The sequence below is a fragment of the Heterodontus francisci genome, chromosome 3, assembly GCF_036365525.1.
Source record: "Heterodontus francisci isolate sHetFra1 chromosome 3, sHetFra1.hap1, whole genome shotgun sequence".
Lineage (NCBI taxonomy): Eukaryota > Metazoa > Chordata > Chondrichthyes > Heterodontiformes > Heterodontidae > Heterodontus > Heterodontus francisci.
Window position 1 is genome coordinate 101,267,504 of NC_090373.1, and position 22,195 is coordinate 101,289,698.

Genomic DNA, 22,195 nt, shown 5'->3' on the forward strand with positions numbered 1-22,195 from the left:
TGGTAGATAGAGATTGTTTAGTTTTCCTTCACTGGAGCTTACTTCTCTTGATGGTTCTAGAAATTGAGGACTAAATCGGACAGAGTCGGTTTTATTTTGCAATTTATGTAACTAAAAATCAAGAGTAAGTTCTCATTGTTTATCTTTTATATGTATTTGTACTGCTTTTTTGGAGGAGGTGACCATTAAACACCTTTGAAGGTTCTGCTCCTCAGATAGAACCAATATTAGTATTTCGTTACATCTCATTTCAAAAGAGAATAAACCAAGATTATGATCAACTTCCAACGCGTGATAATTAACTTGCTCAAAAAGCACCGTTATGGATTTCAAGTGGACGAAGAAAACGTAAGCTTTGCAAAGCGGGAGGAACTGAATACGGATCAGGAGAAAGAACTAGAACGGGAGCCCCCGAGTGAAGCTGAGAATTGGGCACAGCGCTCGGAAACTGCCCAACTACAAACTGGCCCCCGCCACACTCCTCACATCACCACATGGGAAGCCGGTTGGAATGTTACCAACGCGATCCAGGCAAGTTCCACTCTGCCTATTAATGTATATTCATTAAACATGCGTGCACAGTCGCTTTTTTCAACAGTACACCTTGAAAATACTGAACAATTTCATTTAAAATTCATAAGTGAGATGACATAAAATGTTTGAAAAGAAAAGCAGGTGCGAGAATTATCAAGATTGTCGCAGAGAATTGTCTCCAGTTTTGGAGGTCAATGGGCAATTCTAAAGTCATCCTGAAAGTAACTAATAAACTGGTCAAACACAATGCTTGGGACTGAGAACTCACGCATTATCTGGAGGCGAAGCAGTCTGCCTCACAATTGTGTATATTTTGTATTATAATGTCATTTAGTACAATTAATCCTGTAGATTCAACAATTCTGCAGTCCAGCAAATAAGAATAAGTGGAATTGAAAAGCAAAACAGGAACTGCCAGAAAGCCGTTATAAAAGAAGAGAATGACGGGTGAGGTTTGGATGGAACCAGGTTCAATTCCGCTGCTCAACCCACATTTCTGGGACATTCTTCATTTCTATCTCGGACCGACCTGCAATATTTTCCGTTCTTATTTCAAAATATATTATCTTATATATAAATATCTTAAATATATTATATATTTTGGTCAGTATTTCTTCAACAGGTACCTCAGCCGGAGAGTTTCAGAAATGCAGTTACCAACAAAAGTGTGAGTGTTGGATGGCGAACTGTTTCTAGAATATATTTTTCAAGGAGTTTATTCACCCTGCCCTTATCAGTCTATGGTCCACAAAACAGGGCGATTTTAACTCCATACGTTGAGCCAGTTGATGGCAAAACAGAGCACAAATTCAGCAGAATGATACCAGGGCTTAAAGGGTTAAATTATGAGAGCAGGTTGCATAAATGTGGCTTGTATCCCCTTCTGTTTAGAAGAGTGATGGGTGTTCTAATTGAGATATGTGAATTAATAAAGGGATTCAATAGGGTACTTACATAAAAGCTATTTCATCTGATGGCAAATCCAAAATAAGAGGGCATAATTTGAAAATTATGCCTTGGTAATTTAGGAGTGAAATCAAGAAGCACTTTTTTCCTTCAAAGGGTTGTGGAAATCTGGATCTTGCTCCCCCAGTAGGCAGTGGGTGCTGGGTCAATTGAAATTTTCAAGACTGAGATTGATAATATTTTTGTTAGATTATGGTATCAAGGGAACTGGAACAAGGTGGATTAATGAAGTTGAGGTACACAACAGTTATTCCATCTAATTGAATGATGGAATATACATGAGGGTCTGAATGGCTGACTTCTGTGAGAAGTGAGCAGCTCAACCAGTATCACTAAAGTAGATTATCTGGTCATTTATATCATTGCTGTTTATAGGATCTTGCGGTGTGTAAATTAACTGCTATGTTTCACTATATTACAACATGATTACACTTCAAGAGTACGTCATTGCCCATGAAGTGCTTTGGGATGACATGAGGTAAATAAAATGCTGTATAACTTAGTTACTTTGAAAAGCCACCCTAATTGGCCAGGATCTGCAAACCATTCTAGAAGAAATCAGGGTGAAAGACAGATACATCCCTTTACCAATGTAGGTCAGCAAGGGCTGGGATGATAGGTGAATGGCATTTGATTTGAGTTAGGATACGGGCAACAGAGTTTTGGACCAGCACAAATTTTCAGAGGGTACAAGGTAGGAGAGCTGACCAGGAGAGCATTCGAATCATCAAGTTTAGCAGTCACAAAGGAATGGATGAGGGTTTCAGCAGCATATGTGCTGAGGCAGAGGCAGAGACAGGCATTGTTATGGATGTGGAAGTAGGAGGTCTTGGTGATGGAGAAGATATGGGGTGGGAGGTAAAGACATGTGTCAGGTTCAAGTCAGGTCAGGCCCCTCTTCCAAGTCCAGCTTTCGGGCTCGGGTTGCGTCAGGCCAAGTCCAGGTCGTGCTCAGGTCAGGTTGGGCCGGACACACATGGTAAGTGCTATGCCGGTAAGTATTAAAAATAAAAGACTTACCTGAGCTGGGGGTCCGGGACAGAACTGAGACTGCGCAGTGAGCGAGTGACATCACTGTGAGGTCATCACGCATGCGCTGCAACTTCCTGGAGGTTCCGAGTTGGAAAGTAAGTAAAGGGATGGTCGGGTCGGGTCGAGTGGGGTCGGGCTCAGGTCGGGTCGGGCTCAAGGCGAAATTGGAGGGATTCGGGCCAGGTCGGGCTCAGGTCTACTGTGGATCAGTCGGGTTCTTTTTCCCGACCTAAGCAGGCCTTTAGTGGGAGGCTCATCTCAGTGTCAAATATGACAGTTGAGCTTGTGAACAATCTGGTTTAGCCTCAGGCAGTGGCAAGGGAGAGGGTTGATGTCAGGGACTAGTGAACAGACTGTGACACGGGGCCCAAATGACAATGGTTTCAATCTTCCCAGCATTTGTTTGGAAAAAATTTCTGTTCATCCACTACAGGGTATCAGACAAGCAGCATGAGAGGCAGTGGAGAAAGCAAGAGAAGTGGTGGTAATGTCGAATTAGATGTCATCATACATGTGGAGCATGACATGTTTTCAGATGATGTTGCCGAGGGCCCACTGCCACGATGCGCACTCCCGACCCCACCACCCAGCCGCCTCCAGAAATATTGACCAGTGGCAGGAACATGTCGGGATCCCGTTCTAACACGTTTCCCTCCCCACCCCACTCAATGTTTACCAGTCCCTCTGCCTCCAATCATGTCACCCTGGGGCCAGTAAATTTCAGCCCATATACATGGCAGTTGATTTCACAGACAAACCATCCCTGCACTGACTGTTCCTTCTGTGTCAATTCCAGTGTACAGGAGCCATGAATGGAACCCCAGTTGTGGCAAAAACCTGGAAAATGTGAACAAATCAATCTGGCCTCTTAATTGGCCTATCTGATTATTTGAGTGCGTAAGCATTCTCATATGATTTTTATCTTGCAGCAATTTTGTTGGGGTTGTGAGTGCTGCACCATACTCCTGACACCTTGTCCCCTTCCATCAACTGCCTTCAGTGCAATGTTTTATGTTGGCAGCAATTTCCAGACATTAACTATAAATGGTTGATTGGGATGAATAAAATCTCAACTTGTCCCAGTCAAATAGGGGAAAATTTCTAATGCAATTAGCATGCTATTTTGAGCACATTTTCGTAGAACCATTACTTTAAATGCTTAAAACTGAAATTGAAGAAACTATCAGTTAATAAGTAGGAACTCTCAAATAGCATTTCCTTTTTGTCAGTATATGACAGAGACTGGCAGGCTACTCAACTACATATGAAAAGTATCATTTTGACATATCAATCAGTGAGACTGACGATAGGAGAAATTTTAGGCTCTTTCCAAAGAAATTCTGAAGAAAAATTATGTTCCAAGCACATATTTCTTTTTCTTTGCTTGCATAGCAAAAATGAAACAAGACCTCAGTCAATCAAATTGATTATGAAAGATCAATGATGAATTAAAATTACATGTCATAGAAAATAAATAGAAATATCAACATATCATAGTGTATATTTTTCACCCTGATGTTTCAGTCAGTAGCTTTCCAGGTCTATGATTCATTGGCTGTGAAAAACCCAAAACAGGCATGGGGATCGTGATATGCAATTAAACAGGGCCATTGTTTCTGATGCAAGCAGCACACAAACTTCATGATGCCTACTCATCTACAAGATTGCAGCATGCTGCCAGCACTAAATGTGCTGTTGAGTGGTTGCATGCCTGAGCAGGTGGGTGCAAAATTGTGAAAGGCTAGCACGAGTTCAAGCTAGCCTGCACTTCCTAAACCCAGCCTGCACCTTTTAAAGGGAAGGTGCATTTTGGCTGCAGCAGGTGCTGGAAGTGGCAGGGGAAGACTGACTTACTAGAATAGTGCCTATGGTGCAACAGGGCAGAGAGCAGGCTTCGAGGTTCTCTGGAACAGCACTGGAGCCCTTGCTGCACGAAGTGGACAGGAGGAGAGAGGTTCTGTATAGACAGGGGACCGGGGGCCCTCCAGACACACTCACAGTAAGAGCAAATAGCCATTGTGGTCACTGCCAGCAGTGTAGCCCTGAGGACCTTGATCCAGTGCTGCAAGAAGTTCAACAACCTCACACAAGTAGTCAAGATCAGTGAATGTATCTTCAAATGTCATATCCCACCAACTGTACTACTATCTCACAGTTTGTGCAAAGCTCCATACTTCCATCACTCACCTACCAAAAATCTCCATCAATTACAACTTATACCTTACATTCATAGCTTCACCTCACCCTCACAGCAACTTAATCTGAAAGTGGTTGATAATCCCTTTAAATAGAGTGGGTTGGGTTTGGGGGTGGGGTCCTTTCTGCTGCTGAACACATGTTTGGCTGTGCGAGATTAAGAAAGGACTTTAGCTGGAGCACAGAGGTCGAAAATGGCACCACTAGAGTCAAATCAGCATTACACGCTGACTGACGTCATGACTACTCTGCATACTTCCTGCACACACTCCCAGCACCTACATTAACAACCTACCAAAAATGGTTTCTGGCACGGCCCGCACCAGAAATGTGCGTGCACGGCACGGATGCCACTTTGGATTTAAAATAGCACCCCTAGCGCACAAAATACGGGTGCTACCCAGCTGAACTTTGCAGGCTGTAGGTCCGAAGATCAGGAAAAGCTGGACTGTTGACTTCTTAATATCTGTTTCTTAAAATAGCAGAATCCACTTTGTAAGAATATTGGGATTAATAAACTGACAAGAATATTCACCAAATATACCAGACAAATCTTTAACTCTTCACCTTAACCTGTCAAGGAAACATCTGAGGTTTACCACCCAGTTTATGCCTAGGAATGAATTATGTAAATTTGGCTCGTAAAACTATCTTCCATCAACCAGTTCAATTATAACACAATAATTCAGAATAACTACTTTCTGATTATAAATTTACAATTGAAATCAGTGTCTGAGTGTGATACAAATTGATGGGGTTAGTTTAGGATTAGACTCCTTAGATAACTGAGAAGTTAGCAGAATTAGAGAGCAAGGGGGAGAAAGTCCTGCACAGCTTGCATAGCATTCTCCATGGATACTACGATATCATTAAGTGAACAAATTTCTCCCCATTCCCCCCACCTTGAACCAGACTATTGAATAGATTCTTATAATTAACAGAATTTCCAGAAATTTAACTAACCTTATTCTGGTGAGCTCGCGTGGATGAACTGGTTGCTCAGGAGGGTTGGTGCTAGCCTTCTCAGATATCACAGAAATGAACCTCCATTTGTAGAGGTGCTATCCATTCCTCCTGGATCCTCTGCTCCTGGATATATCCTGGATAGCTGTATTTTAACGAGCTGGCTTAAATCTTAACTCACCTGATCTCAGGGAAACTTGAGCATCTCAGTAATACACTTTTATTTGCCTATATCTGACTGGGATCTTAACCTCTCTAATCTTTCTCCCTATTGGAAATACATTTTCTGATTTTATAGAGGCACCTTGGCTACATGTATTAGACAAAGATTACTGCAAGAACTATTAAAAGGACTCGAATTGAACTAAGAACTGAGGACTGAGTTTTAATGTCAAAAACACAACCCAACATATCCTTAATTTTTTTTTATTTCCAAAATATACTTTATTCATAAAAATCTGTGAAAAATACATTGCCAAACAGTTTCAAACAGCACCAAGTCAAAAATACAAACAGTGCAAAGGCGGTCCGTTTGCTTCATTACAATCATGAGTTGCCTCACAACCCTTCCATTTCATTTGTCATGCCATTAACATTTTTACATCTTATAGCAAATGAAAATTTTTCCGATACAGTTCAAGGGGTTTCCCATGGATCCAGCCCCTCAGTTCAGCTTGGTGGGGGGACCTTACACTGTGGTCTTTCCCCATTGAGCCTTTGCAGCAGCTGCCCCAAGCTTTAGTGCGTCCCTCAGCACGTAGTCCTGGACCTTGGAATGTGCCAGTCTGCAACATTCGGTGGTGGACAACTCTTTGCGCTGGAAGACCAGCAGGTTTCGGGCAGACCAAAGGGCGTCTTTCACCGAATTGATAGTCCTCCAGCAGCAGTTGATGTTTGTCTCGGTGTGTGTCCCTGGGAACAGCCCGTAGAGCACAGACTCCTGTGTTATGGAGCTGCTTGGGATGAACCTCGACAAAAACCACTGCATCTGTTTCCACACCTGCTTTGCAAAGACACATTCCAGGAGGAGGTGGGCAACTGTCTCTTCCCCACCACAGCCACCGTGGGGGCATTGTGCGGAGGGGACGAGACTTCGGGCGTGCATGAAGGATCTGAATGGGGAGGGCCCTTCTCACCACCAACCAAGCTACATCTTGCCAACATATCCTTAATTTGCTAAGAAATCTCTCCAATTCTATAGTCTGATTTGAGTGACATGTGTTAGAAGAGTTCAGCCCTTCTAGCGTCAATCACCTCACAGTCATGTTATTATCCCTGGTGATCCTCACATCAATGAAGCACCGGCACCTGGACCTGCCAGGTCACTTGTTCACTCCTTAGTTTCTCAGGTTTTTGCGCACACAAGTCCATCTAAGACAGTGCATTTTTATGTCCCTCTTAACAAGCCATCTATGGTCATGTGATCTTGATAGCTTGTTTTCTAACCTGATAAGGAATGTTTTGTTTGTATAAGCTTTTGTGTTTTAATTAGCATTAGTCTTTTCCCAGCATTCAGTGTGATTACTGATTCCATTCTGAGGACACATTTAAAACAATTCTTAAGAAATTGTTCCTACAACTTCCATAGATTAACATTACAGCTGACAGTTTGTCCTACTGTCAGGGTTCCAATATAAAATCCAGTAATGTAAGCATTAATACCAATCAAGGCTGTGATTTGAACATGAAATTTTGATTCAGCATTCATTACTCTGAGTTTTCTGTTTAATCACACTGCTGCTAATTCTAAAAGAGACTTCCGGTTGAAAAGGAAAAGGCATATGATTTGGATACTTACTCGCTTACAACATTTAGGTTGGATCTTAAATAAAAGCATCCCTTTTTAAAGCTTTAAATTTGTCAATGATGAGGATCCTGCAGTTACTTTTTCAGACTGTTCAAACATTGTTAATTTATCTTTGAATTATTGTTTCTACCAATTATTGTTTGTAACTGAGAAGATTGTTATAGGATTAAAAAAAACTTTTATAGTATGAGATGATCAGTAATAAAGGCTGTTAAATTAAATATCACTTTCTTGTTGTCATGTCAATTATTAGTGATTAGGACTTCAACCTGTTTGATCAGTGTTCTGATCACCTAAATGCTGCATGTTCAGCAGGTTAGACCTGATTTTAAAAAAAAATTCGTTTGGGGATGTGGGCGTCCTTGGCTAAGCCACCATTTATTGTCCATCCCTAATTGCCCTTGAGAAGGTGGTGGTGAGCTGCCTTCTTAAACCACTGCAGTCCATGTGGGGTAGGTACACCCACAGTGCTGTTAGGACAGGAGTTCCAGCATTCAGCGATGGTAATGCCATTGAACGTCAAGGGGAAATGATTAGATTCTCTCTTGTTTGAGATGGTCATTGTCTGGCATTTGTGCGGCGTGATGTTACTTGCCACTTATCAGACCAAGCCTGGATGTTGTCCAGGTCTTGCTGCATATGGGCATGGCTGCTTCTGTATCTGAAGAGTCGCAAATGGTGCTGAGCATTGTGCGATCAGAAGCAAACATTCCTATTTCTGACCTTATGATAGAGGGAAGGTCATTGATGAAGCAGCTAAGGTGGTTGGCCGAGGACACTACCCTGAGGAACTCCTGCAGTAATGTCCTGGGATTGAGATGATTGACCTCCAACAACCACAACCATCTTCCTTTGTGCTAGGTATGACTCCAACCAGCAGAGAGTTTTCCTCTGATTCCCATTGACTCCAGTTTTGCTACAAGATGTTCTTGATAAATAACAAGGTGTTAACCAGTAATTGTGCTCAGTGTGGAATGAACTGTTGTGATGTCACTTCAAGAGGAATTTATATAAAATGCTTGCTCCATGGCTGCTTTCATGCGCAGTAATAATATATGAAATAAGGGCCAAAATTTTCCTAGAGACTTGCGGCACCCTATTTAGGAAGGGAAATAGAACATGTCCAATGAACTGTAGACCAGTCAGCTTAACCTCAGTGGTAGGGAAGATAGTATAACCTCTTCTAAAGGAGAAATTGAAAAAAGTCTAGAAACCAAAAAAATGAATAGTCACCATGCATTTCAAAAGGGAAAGCTTTGCTTGATCAACCTCATTGAATTTTTTTTAAAGAGGTAACAGAGAGAGTAGTGTTATGACACAGCCACTCAGGACAAAGCCCCCAATCAAAATATATGATTCTGATTGTGGTGGGAGCAACCCACTGTCAATTCAGTCCTGTCACTCCACAGATCGCATAACATAACTTTAAGCTTTCCCAAATCAAAGAAAGCCACAGCCAAGTTGAATAATCTATTAACCCCCATATGAGGAGAACTGAACCAGGTATCTTTAGATATCAACAAATTAACTGTTTATTAGAAAAAAACTAAAATCTTAAACACTACTGAGATAAAACAACGTTTATAAAATAGGAATAATAATAAAGTCCTTTCAGATTTACATTTCCTGACAAAACAGTCCTCTGATTCAAAGTCCACTCGTAATCTTCCAGGGTCCAATGAGAAATTCGGGAATCCAGTATAACATCCGAATCTTCAAACTCCTCTTCCTTCCAGTGATTATCACAGCAGATCAACAACTCGCAACCACTTTCAAAAGAATCAATCTGGCTTAACTGTTAAAATTTTGAGGGATAACAATAATCTGTTTAAATTCGCTTCCTCAGATTGAATTGACAGAGATCTCTTCTTCAGTTCATTCTGGCCCAGCTGTGTCTGTGTCTGTCTCTCAAGTGTCTCTGCAAAAGCCAGTTTTTCAAAAGTCAGTCGCAACATTGTATGTCCTGTCCTTGGTCTCTGAATGGCTGTATCCGGGGCAGCCAAGCACTTTCACTTGTAACTTCTGAGGCTGCCTTAAAGCAGTGCTGATCTTTTGCTGTCTTAAAGACACACTGCATATTTCCTGAAAAAAAACAGGATCATGACAGTAGACAAAGGTCATGTAGTAGATGTAATATATCTTGATTTCCAAAAGGCCTTCAATAAGGCACCACAAAATAGACTAATGAATAAGGTCAGTGCATGAGGAACCAGGGGACAAGTGGCGGAATGCATAGTGTTACGACTGAGGCGGAAGCAATGCACTGTCAATTCAGTCCCATCACTCCACAGGTCGCAGCATATTATTACATTTTTCCCACCCAACTGGAAAACAGCCAAATTAAAAACTCTAGTTACCCACAGAATAAAACAGACCTAACCAGGTATCTTTAGACAACAACAAATTAACTATTTATTAAAACTAAATCTTAAACACTATTAAGATAAATCTATGTCTAAAGACTTTATAATTTCTTATTTTAAACTAACTCCCCCATTCACACACATATACTCAAAAATTATGGTTAACTGATTTCTTTAAAAAAATTATGTTTTAAAAATTAGCTGTTTCTTAAGAAGAAATGAATAACTGAGTTGTTAGTTTTTGTGGGTTACGTTCCTGATGGGTGAGGTATCCAATGCAAAAATAATTAAATGCCACTCGAAGTCTTCAACCAGATTTGATGAAACAGTCTCTTAGTAGATAGTCATTCAAAACACTTCGGCTGCATCAGGCATCAAACAGTTCTTTCAACGACGAGCACAGCAATAGGTCAACTTGAATTTTTAAAACCAAAAGTCTCTTAGTCAAAACTTTACTTCAGCAATACAAATGGTCTCTTCAAAGGATTTTTTCCTCCTTAGGCAATTAATTAGGCCTATAGCTCCTTGTAAAATTTTTGCTGAGAGAAATAAGCAGCTCTTTTCTTCAGTAGCACGCTTCACTGGTGAGTTTCTCAAAAAACTGGTTTCAGCCAGTTTTTACACTCAAATTGTTATAGTACACCATGTGACCTCTCCTGCTGTGGCCTAGGAGCAGGTGCAGCCAGCACACTGTGCCTCATAGTTTTTAAAGGCACACTGTTTTTAATCAGAAGAGAAACAAAATACAGTTCCATCAAATAGCTACCTGAGTGCAAGGCAGAAAGCAGAGAGCAGGGGTAAAGGGTAACTATTCAGAGTGGCAGAAGGAGGGAAGTGGTGCTCAACAAAGGTCACTGCTGGGATCATTGTTGTTTACAATTTATATCAACAATTTAGACTTTGGAATCAAACATTTCTAAATATGCTGATACTGCCAAATTGAGAGGGGAGTCAATAATGCAGAGGACTGCAACAATTTCTAAGAAGACAGTAATAAACTTGCAGAATGGGCATATAATCGCCAAATGCATTTCAACATAGGTAAGTGAGAGGTAGTACATTTTGGTAAGAAAAATAAGGAGGTAATTTTGTAATTGCAAAATAGGAATCAAATGGAGTAGAGGGGCAAAGGGATCTGGGAGTACAAATGCATAAATCATTAAAAATACCGATATGGATTAATAAGGCCATAAAAAACAAACTAAACACTAGGGTTTATTTCTAGAGGGATAGGATTGAAAAATAGAGAAGTTCTGCAAGATTTGTATCACACCTTGGTAAGACCATACTTGGAATACTGTTATATTATTATAAAAAGGATATGGCATCCCCCAAGTGCATGCAATAAAAATTTACAATGATCGTACCAGAACTATGAGTTTAAATCTATCAGGAAAGGATGAACAGGCTGGGTCTCTTTTCTCTTGAAAAACTGAGGAGTGACTGAATAGAGGTCTTTAAAATTATGAAGGGTTTTGATAGAGTATATACAGAGAGTGTGTTTCCACTTGTGAGAAAGAGCAAAACTGTAGGATATCAATATAAGACAGTCACCAAGAAATCAAATCGTAAATTCAGAAGAAACTTCTTTATTCAAAGAGTGGTGAGAATTTGGAACTCACTGCCACCGGGAATGACTGAGGCAAATAGTATAGATGTGTTTAAGGGTAAGCTAGATAAGCATATAAGGGAGAAGAGAATAAATGGTTATGTTGATAGTGTTAGATGATGAAGGACGGGAGGAGGCTCAGGTGGAGAAAAATGGGCAGGCATGGACTGATTGGGCCAAATGGCCTGTTTCTGTGCTGTCTATTCTGTGTAATTCTGTGTAATATTGGCATATCTATGTCACTGAGATCCCTAAACAGTGCAAAAGAAAGAAGAAATAATGGATTAAGTGACTTACTTTATCAATTATGGTGCTCCATATTTTCCAGAGATTTTTGCGCCACTTTGCTGTTAGCCAACATCAAAAAAAGATAACAACTAATTTTCATAGCTCTGCCCAACTCCCCCCACTGAAAACAATGGATTCTCAGCATTATTCATGTCACTGTACTTAGAGTTAAAATTAATGGCGCAGGTGGCTTGTATGTTCGGTATCTTTTACACTGACAAATTAGGTAACTTACAGGATTCTTCATCAAAATTCTTGCAGGTGCAGATCTCTCCTGAGATATTACAGAACAATATTCATAATTTTCAAAATGTGTTTGAGACACCACACTTCTACTATTATTGTAGCGTGTTTTATAGCTAATCAATATTTTTTTTTAAGTCAGATAATAATGGGTCAGTCTGAGGCTAGAGGACAGGCTCAGTACATCTGTGGAGCCTCTGTGCTCAAACTCATGATGAGTTCTAAATGGTAGCAGGCTGACTGGTTCCACCAAGAAGAGATCAGCCTGGTGAAGTAGAACTTTGTATGAGTGCCGTATTTGGAATTTGCATTGGAAGATGATTTTAAAAATTAAAATGCCAGCCAGTGTATGTTTTTGTAGAATGCTGGGGAAAAAAACGGGCGCACTGCTTCTGTTTCGACGCCATGCTCACTGTAATGAGTTCTTTATGTTATCTGATGCAACATAAATGAGATGTGTAGAATCCAGTTGGTTGAAGATCTCAAACAGCTGAGCTATTATGTACAGTACAGAGCTAACTATTTACAGAACCTTACTCTGGGTGTTAGAGTTGCAGAGTGACTCTGGCTTTGAGTCACATGACTACATCCTGGTACTTAGCTCATGAGCATACTAAGATCTTACAGGGATATCACTTCTAAAGGCAATCATACAACACTCACTAGAGCATATTATAACCCCAAATGCTGGAAAATACAAAGGAATATATCGAACATAGATGGCTCGATTTACATTCACCAATCTCGCCATTGCTAGAGAATCTGGTCCAATGTGACAAAAGGAACATCAGTAAAAATACTTTCTTTTATATAGGGCAATTCAGTAGAATTTACTACTCTTTTAAATAATGAAAACTTGAATATAGTAAATTACATCTGCGCCTCTATGTTAAACAGAAAGAAAAGAGGAAATGATTATGAGCTTGCTGGACATCTTTTAAATATAGAAGAGGTAAACTATAATGGCTGAATAGCATTAAAAATGGCCATTGTCAATTTATGAGTAGTGGCATAAGATTGATGTTGAATTTGGTTAGCCTTATTCAGCAATTGATTTCATAGCCTAGAGCATTCATTAAGAATCATGTGTTCTTTTTACAAGATGACCATAATAGCCCAATATACTAGCTTTCAAATCAACAGAAAACAATCTTCTTTTTGATATATAATTGCAGCATTTACTTGAGAAATTAATCAGAATTCCAAATAAACAATTCAAATTAACCTTTGTGTAAAGTTTTGACAGCTGCAATATTTTTAACAAACCTTTTTAAAATATGTAAATTAGTAATTGTTGTAACTTTTATAAAACTGTGCATACTGAAGAGTTGCTTTTGTTTCACAGTAAATTGGTATTCTAGGTATCTTTTACACTGACGAATTAGGTAACTTAGAGGTTACTTCATCAAAATTCTTTCAGGTGCAGAACTCTCCTGAGACATTATAGAACAATATTCATAATTTTCAAAATGTGTTTGAGACAGTACACTTCTACTGTTATTGTGTTAGACTTTGATGCATTTCACATCAATAACTTGTTCCTTAATATTGCAGGATCTTTATACTTTCTGTCATCCTTTGCCAAAAGTTGAATGGACTGTGCTTGGTTTCAAGTCTTTCTGTGCAATAGAAACACTGGGTTGAATGTTGAAGCCTCCCACCCAGTGGAAACAGGATGGCAGGACCCGAAAAATCGCAGGGAAAGACTTAGCACCCCGTCAATGGTGCTGCCAATGCCATTTTCCCAGGGACTTCAAGTTAAGCAGACTGAGCACAACAATATTGAACACAATATGCTAATCATACAGAGGCTTTTGGTCAATTCCTGGCTGAATTTATTCTTTGCCTTCAGAAAGGTTGAGTGAGGAGAGGAGGAATGGGAATGATTCTCGGAACCAAATTGTCAGTAGAAGAGAAAGAAGGGCAAGAGGAACAGCAACAGGAGCAGCAAGGAGAGCATGCTGGTGATGCAGTAGGCCCTGTCAGAACACGACATAGGAGGGGGATTGATCCTTCTTGGATCTTCAACTTGATGACTGTCTGCTGTAGTCAAATAAATAGCCTGCTCATACACACCAGCCAGGCTCACATGAACACAAGCAACTTGGGCAAGGTACCAGTGGGCTGACACTGGCCATAAAACCAGACCTCACCCTGAGTTGCTGCTTCCAGGAAAGTAACAAAATTAAAGGAGGAGAATGAGAGAAATAGAAGTGCAGGTGCAAAAAAAGAGACAGACAGAAGTAAAAGAAAGACAAACAGAAGTGAGGAAGTAGAAAGAAAGATAAAGAGGGAAAAAGCAGGAAGGTAAGAGAAACAGAAATGAAGAAAGAGAAAGAGAGCAGAAAAACATAGAGGAGAAAGGGAGAAATAGAAGTAGCGAATGACAGATTTTTTTTGCAAATTTACCACTACCATTTTCCTGGAGGAATGTGAAAGGCTAAGAATATATTAGCAGTGTCTAGCCCAAAAACATTTGAGAACCACTGATTCACAGAAATTTGTTCTAATTTATTGAATGCTGGTTGGCTTCAATGAGCCTTAAGCAAGGGCATGCATGTGGCAAGCCTTCACCCTCCCTACTATCATGGTGCTATTGGTTGTGCCTATGCTTTTAATCTAAGCTTCCTCTGCACATGAAAAAATACATTAAGACCAAAAACGTCTGCTATATTCGGGTTATTTTAGAATAGACTCAGATGTAGTAATTCATTCTGAGGTACTTCACAACCTGCTATCATCCTGTCTCCCCAGCCTAATGTGTTCTTCCTCTATCAGTTCCTGCTAGCCTACACTGGCTCTTCCTCTACCTACACTCATGCAGCACTCCACTCTGGCCTTTTATAATTCACCTAATTGATTTACAAGCTTATCTCATAACTAGATACCCCTCTAATTTCCTTGTGTTGGAGAATTTATAAATACACATATATATATATATATATATATATATACAAAAAACTCTTTTATGATTTGCTGAACATGGCACAGAGAAAATCTTTTCCATGTTGAGTAGCCCATCTTGACCATATCATGCGGGAGTTACTTCCCTCGGGAAGTGGGAAAATTGGAGAACAAGTCAGCAAAGTAGGCTATTGCAAAGCTATTAACTAATAGATGCAATTTGAGAGTAGCAAAGGTCTGAGAGGATATCATTCAGGGAGACTTAAACAGAGAGTAGCAAAATTAAAAAGTAACAGAAATACACAAATTGGCTCACACAATCTTTTTATGTGGTGAGACTGATATGTACAGAAATATCAACAGACGGCACCAATAGTGGTACTTCAATAAGTTTTGCCGGTGAAATAACCTCATGAGTCACTCAAACCTGACTTTTACATGGGTAAACTATGCATGAAAATAAGCCACTATTGCTGCTCATATTTATTTATTTAATACAACAAATACAAGGACAGAATCATTTAAGTGATTTAAAATCTAAATCAAAAAAATTAGTGACAGTAGAATATTTGCTCTTGCTTCCACTTTGCAGGAATGTTCAATTTATTTGGAATAAAGTTGGTCAAGATAGGTTACAAATTTACAATTAGACCTAAAAGGATAGGACTGTCATTTTCTTGACACTCTAGATGGTTTAAAATGATGATTGATAAGGCAGATTTGGAATAGTTTACAATAAGCTAACAGAGAACCTTTGATTTATTTTGCCAATCATAATGTTAATCCTGGCCTGCAAGAACAATGATTGTAAGTATTGCCTCACATCTCAAAATATATAGACCTGTGTCTGAATCCAGAAGAAATACAAAATGTCTGTATCATTGCTGCATGTTTGTTCCTTAGCAACTTGCAGCTTCTTTCTCAGCACCCATGGGTTGAAAAAAAGTTTTTCTTTCAGCTACAGTGTAATCTATATAAGTGGTGGGATCATTTCCTGACCTTACATTGCTGAGATATAGTTAAGGTAAGACATATCAAAAAAAGCAGCAAGTCATTCAGACAGTGCAACATTTATAAAGAGACTTCTTGGCTAGTGAGAGTTTTTGAGATTGAAGTGATGCCTTTTTCAATACAGATTCTCCTTACTGGTCAGTCAGGATTGCTTGTTTCCCCATGTCCTTAGTAATTTCTCACTGGTTGTTTTGCAGCCACTTTTGTTGTTTTGTGTTGTGTGATTTTGCATTCATGTTTCATCACTCTTTAGGTCTCATTTGTTGCTATTTTTAGGCCAATAAATAAAGTGCAGCACATCAAATATGGGCCTTGAGTTTCCTCCACATTCATGCCTAAAATGTGGTGGAAAATGAAGACGATTTCAGGTGGCAAGATCTACTGCTTCCTCACCGTGTCACCTGTATTTCCTGCCCGGCCCCTGCCACAATCACGACCAATTATTCATTCCCTCACTACCGCATGGGACGTTCAGTCTGATTGCGATTTCTGTCCCACCTTCCTTTGTTACTGCCACTTCCCAGGGTCACATGGGGAAGGTGGGCAGTAGGCCCAGGAAATCTCAGTTATAGCCGAGATCCTCCCCATGGAAGAATGGGGGCTTGTAGCAGCCTCCACTTCAGTGCATATCTGCTACACCTTCCAGTCTTGGCCAAGGTCTTTATTGAGACATCACTTACAATTTTTTGGGTACTTTGCCCTTTTAAGTTGCCTCTTCTGGCTTCTTACTGAGCCACTGCCATGATTTTCAGGTGGGCAGTGAGGAACTATCCTTTTGGCAGTGGAAATCCCCCAGAAGTCCATCATACATAGCAGGGTTGGTGTTCCAGGAGTGTTGGAGAGAAAGACAGAAGTTCCACCCTGCTGGAACACTGGTAGGAGAATTCTAGCTGTGACACCGTAGTGTAACATCTGAACAGTGGCAGCTGGAAATGCACACAGATGAAAGATCTTATATTCCTAACAGATCTCACATGGTGTTGGTAACACTAATGCAAGATATAGGGGGCCACCAACCTCCAGTGAAAGAAGAAATCTAAGATTTCTCCCCAGGGAAGATGAAGCATGTGTTTTTAATTTGTATTTATTTTATCCATTGCACTGCATAAAGGAATATCTAGTACAGCTGCTTAATTAAAACCTCCTGTAAACAATTATTAATTTCAAATTCTCAAGTATAAACAAAATAAAGTGCTGGTTCTGTAATCACCCATTTTGTCTTTCCTTCTGTACTAGACCCTCAGAAGCAATGACATTTTACTCAAAAAGCTTCTGACAGCTATCGACCAGCTTGCATTCAAATCATTTGGAGAAATTACCTCAAATAGTTGTAGTCAGTACATACATTTTCTATCATCAATTTTTTTTTAAATTTCTGTCTAAATGAAAGAATCTTTGTCTCTCTCTGGAGTAAAAAAAACAAGCACCTGGAAATAGTTTAAATTCAAAACTTTATCAAAAAAACATTTTAAATATAGATTCTGCAATTTATTTTCACATTGTATAGAGAAACAAAGAGCTGAATTTAGCGCTAGCAGCTGGGCCCCAAAGCAGGGAGTGGTGGGGGTGACCCAGCTTTGGCAGTCAGCGGGACACAGGGCCGCATCTTGCCAGCAGCAGCTGCCGTGCCCGCCCTCAAGAGTTGCCAGCCAATCATGGTATTGGTAACACAAATGTGGTGGCCACTGCTGTGACTGCACTTTGAGGAAGAGCACACATGAATGGACGTGCGTCCTCACAACCAAATAAGTGGCGGCTGGACATGCCGGGGACAGTGTTCATAGTGAGGGCAGGTGACGCTGTTGCCATGGGGGCAGGTGACGGTGTCGTCTTAGGCGTGGCCACTGCCGCCAGAGGGCTCCTCTGTGGGCCAAAGAGTGCCCAAATAGGAGGGCACCTCCCGGAGCCCACTAGGAGGCCACCAAGATTTACCTGGCGGTCTCCTCGCGTGGCAGAGGCTGGTTAAATGCCAGTGGAGGCAGGAAGAGGCCCATAGTTGGCCACTTAAGTGGCTCAATTGCGCTCTGGACAGGAGAGCCATTCGCCTCCTTCCCCACCACTGGCAAGATGGCATGGCAGTCAGAAGACAATGGGAAGACCACTCCTCACCTTCTCACACCATTTTACCGCACACCGCCCCCCTCCACCCCCCCATGCCTCCAATCTCACTAAATGGCCCAGTAAAATTCCGGCCATCAATTCTCAGCAATTCTGTTACATTTGTCTTGAATCTGTGAACCCTTGTTTTATTTTCACTTTGAAAGTCCCTCCTTTCGGGTGATATTTTATACTCTCACCCCACAGCGGCTTTGGAGGCGGGCACTGCGTGGGGCAGTGACTCTGGGAGCTGCAGTGAGTCTGTGAGCCACCGCCAAAATTTACTCCAGGGCGGAAAGGCCTGTGAACAGCCTTCCCACCCGCCACTAACGGAGGCCCTTATCTGGGCAATTAACCCCAATTAAGGGCCTCTTCCTGCCATAGCCACAATTAGCCCTGCAGCAGGCGGCCCTGTCGCTGCACAGGAAGCACGGCACATATGCGCTGCTTCCCGGCTCTGGGGACGGGGCGGGTTCACTCGTTCAAAGGCATTTAGTGCCTGAACAAAGGTCCCGGCATTGGGAAGGGAAGGGCCCGCTGAGGGCCAAACCCTGCCCTTGCTGCTGACCCCTTCACCCCTGCCCAGTGACCCCCACCCCGCGAGACCCCTCCCACCCCAACCTACCTTAAGCCTGGTTCCAGCATTGCTCCTCAGTGTCGGGTCACTGCAGGTACAGCAGCAGTCACTGCCTCCGCCGTGGTGCTGCAGCTGCCAGCCTCTGATTGGCCGGCAGCTCAGCAAGGCCGGGACTTATGGCGATGGGATCCTAAATCCTATGGAAGGCTCACCGCTTTCCAGTTAAGTGCCTGATTGACACTGAATTCGGCAGGCCTTCTGGAAAAGATGCAACAGGAGGATCTTGTTGTCGGTTTCTCCCGATGTCAAGACCCCCACCCTCAGCATAAAATTCCCCCTTTATGGTTCTTCAGTCTTTGCCTCTAACTGAGACCTCGAAGATTAGTGCATGGTTTTGTTGCAGTGACTTCAGATGGTTTACAAAGCTATTGTAGAAGTAATACTCAGGTCTCCAATAATCCGGAGAAATGTAAACAACTTCTCAATATCAGATTCAAAAGGAAGACTTTTAGTATGAAGTTTAATAATTATTTTCACCACTGATGTGATTTATTAATATTTCATGCATTTAATGCACAGCTTCTTTGTGGGCATATGAATAAAGGATGAATGCAAGAACACTGTGTAAGTTAAGTTAATGAATGAGTCTTGAACATACATCTTCTTTGGCTGTCCTCATTAGGTTTGAATTACAGTATTAACAACTATTTATAAGTTGAAGCAAAATGACAAAGGAACATTTTCATTTAAAATTTTGTATAATTCATTGGATTTGAATATTTCTTAGAAAAATTTACAGTCTCCTAATAAATATAATAGAATAATAGCCTGGAAATTTCTGTTTGCAATATTAGTATACAAGCATGCTCAGTATTTGTGCAACATTCCTAGCTGTTGTTTTAATGGAAGTGTTAATCCATTTGAAAGAAACAGGTTATTCACTCCATACAAATAGCATATCAAGGAATGCCACACAATATTTCAGCTTTTTTTTATTTGTTTGTGGGATGTGGGCATCGTTGGCTAGGCCAGCTTTTGTTGCCCATCCCTAATTGCCCTTGAGAAGGTGGTGGTGAGCTTCCTTCTTGAACCGCTGCAGTCCTTGGGGTGTAGGTACACCCACAGTGCTGTTAGGAAGGGAATTCCAGGATTTTAACCCAGCTACAGTGAAGGAACAGTGATATAGTTCCAAGTCAGGATGGTGTGTGGCTTGGAGGGGAACTTGCAGGTGGTGGTGTTCCCATGCATCTGCTGCCTTGTCCTTCTAGGTGGTAAAGGTTGCAGGTTTGGAGTCGTTTGCTGTCGAAGAAGCCTTGGTAAGTTGCTGCAGTGGATCTTGTAGATGGCACACACTGCTGCCATTATGCGTCAGTGGTGCAGGGAGTGAATGCTGAAGGTGGTGGATAGGGTGCCAATCAAGTGGGTTGCTTTGATCTGGATGGTGTTGAGTTTCTTGAGTGTTATTGGAGCTACACACATCCAGGCAAGTGGAGAGTATTCCATCACACTCCTGACTTGTGCCTTGTAGATGGTGGATAGGCTCTGGGGAGACAGGAGGTGAGTTACTCACCACAGAATTCCCAGCCTCTGACCAGCTCTAGTAGCCACAGCATTTATGTTGCTGGTCCAGTTCAGGTTCTGGTCAATGGTAACCCCCCAGGATGTTGATAGTGGGGGATTCAGCGATGGTAATGCCATTGAACGTCAAGGGGACAGGGGAGAGACATTCTTACAATAATATTATGAACAATAAGAGCTAGGCTCATTTCTTTTACATTGCAAAGACTAGCAAACACCTTAGCTTTCAGAGATTTGGTCCATTGCTTTTTTGTTTCATTCCATGTAATAGTCGCCAATAAATGAATATATTGTTAATAGTAACACATGGTTTTACTTATTACCTTCCTATAACAGATAATTTTGCCTGAAAGCTTTTTTTTTTATTTTCTTCAGGGTATTTTTGTCCTGGGTTTGCCATACGCTGTTCTGCACAGTGGATATACTGGGTTGTTTCTCATCATGTTAGCTGCTGTTATCTGCTGCTATACTGGCAAAATTCTCATTGCTTGCTTGTATGAAGAAAATGAAGAAGGACAGCATGTCAGAGTGAGGACATCATATGAAGATATTGCCAATGCCTGCTGCAAGCAACTATTCCCTAAACTAGGAGGCAAAATTGTTAATTTTGCCCAGGTGGTTGAACTAATTATGACCTGTATTTTATATCTGGTTGTAAGTGGGAATCTCATGTTCCACAGTTTCCCACATATGCAAATGTCAGAGGAAACCTGGTTTGTAATAGCAGTTGTTATGTTGGTCCCATGTCTTTTCATACAAAATCTTCGACTTGTATCGAAGCTGAGTCTTCTTTGTTCTGTAGTCCATCTTGTGGTGACATTTATTGTGATTACCTATTGTCTGACACAAGTGCCGAAATGGTCATGGAAAAAGGTCAGGTTTTCAGTGGATTTTGAAAAGTTTTTGGTTTCTGTTGGGGTTATCATTTTCAGCTACACTTCACAGATTTTCCTGCCAACTCTGGAAGGCAGCATGAAAAACAGGGGTAACTTTGTGTGCATGTTGACCTGGACTCATTTGTCTGCATGTATCTTTAAAATAGTCTTTGTCCTTGTCACATTTTTAACCTGGGGGAATGAAATGAAGGAAGTAATCACAGATAATCTGCCAATCACCCTGCGGATGTTGGTGAATGTGTGCTTGGTGGCCAAGGCTCTCCTTTCCTATCCACTGCCCTTTTATGCAGCTGCTGAAGTTTTACAAAGCAGTATTTTGAATCAAAGCTCAGTGGATGTGAAGGCTCCAGTCTGGGCACTTGTTTTGCGAGGCTGTTTATTGATATTAACCCTCGTAATGGCCATCTTTATGCCTCATTTTGCCCTTCTAATGGGGTTAACAGGTAGTGTTACAGGAGCTGTTATGACTTTTCTTCTTCCTTCACTTTTTCACTTGAGGCTGCTCTGGTATAAATTAGGTAATCTGGAAAGATTCCTGGACATTTCCATTATCTTCCTAGGATCACTTTGTGGTCTTTCTGGGATATTCTGTTCAGTGAGGGGACTAGTTGATGCTTTCAGAAGAAGTTAAATTTGCCTCTCAACCCTTTGACTGCTGAAATTGCATATCTATTCTCTGTAAACAAATACAAAACCTGGCATTTAATTAGTGTTACTTGTTCTTCTTCGGTCTGGGTCACGTCCTTATCATAGTTTCTTGTTCTTATTAACATATATATAAGGGAGATTTTAATTCCTGGGTGGGATGCACAGGCCACATATCTGAAAGGTGCAGTGGGGAGGTAAAGTCCATTTTAATGACTGGACTTCATTACCACCTTGCCAGCCAGTTGCCTGCCTTAAACAAGCACCCAGAGAGAGCTTGCCAACTTTAGGCCAGAGATTGATTGGCCCAGAGGCCATGAGAGCTGCATTCATACAAGTTGCGGTGGGGGTGGCGGCATTGATGGGGAGTGTGGGAATGTTTTATGGGTGGGATGGGAGGCATTCACAGGTGGCAGCGGCCAAATTTTCTTTTGTGGGGCCTAGAGGAGTACTTCTGCTCTTCCTGACCCTACACCTGACTGGGCC

General features: G+C 41.2%; 1 protein-coding gene across 1 annotated transcript; it reads left to right on the plus strand.

Annotated features, from left to right (window-relative positions):
• Positions 1-273: 273 nt before the first annotated feature.
• Positions 274-21,695, plus strand: si:dkey-126h10.1 (vesicular inhibitory amino acid transporter). Its single transcript, XM_068028564.1, has 2 exons — positions 274-531; positions 20,544-21,695. Exons 1-2 carry the CDS (start codon positions 274-276, stop codon positions 21,693-21,695), a joined length of 1,410 nt encoding a protein of 469 aa, XP_067884665.1.
• Positions 21,696-22,195: the final 500 nt, after the last annotated feature.

Bases quoted from the DNA above. Each gene is read 5' to 3' on its own strand.
- si:dkey-126h10.1 (XM_068028564.1), top strand. From the start codon at position 274: ATGATCAACTTCCAACGCGTGATAATTAACTTGCTCAAAAAGCACCGT. The intron at 532-20,543 runs GCAAGTTCCACT...TATTTTCTTCAG, and splicing joins ATGTTACCAACGCGATCCAG to GGTATTTTTGTCCTGGGTTT.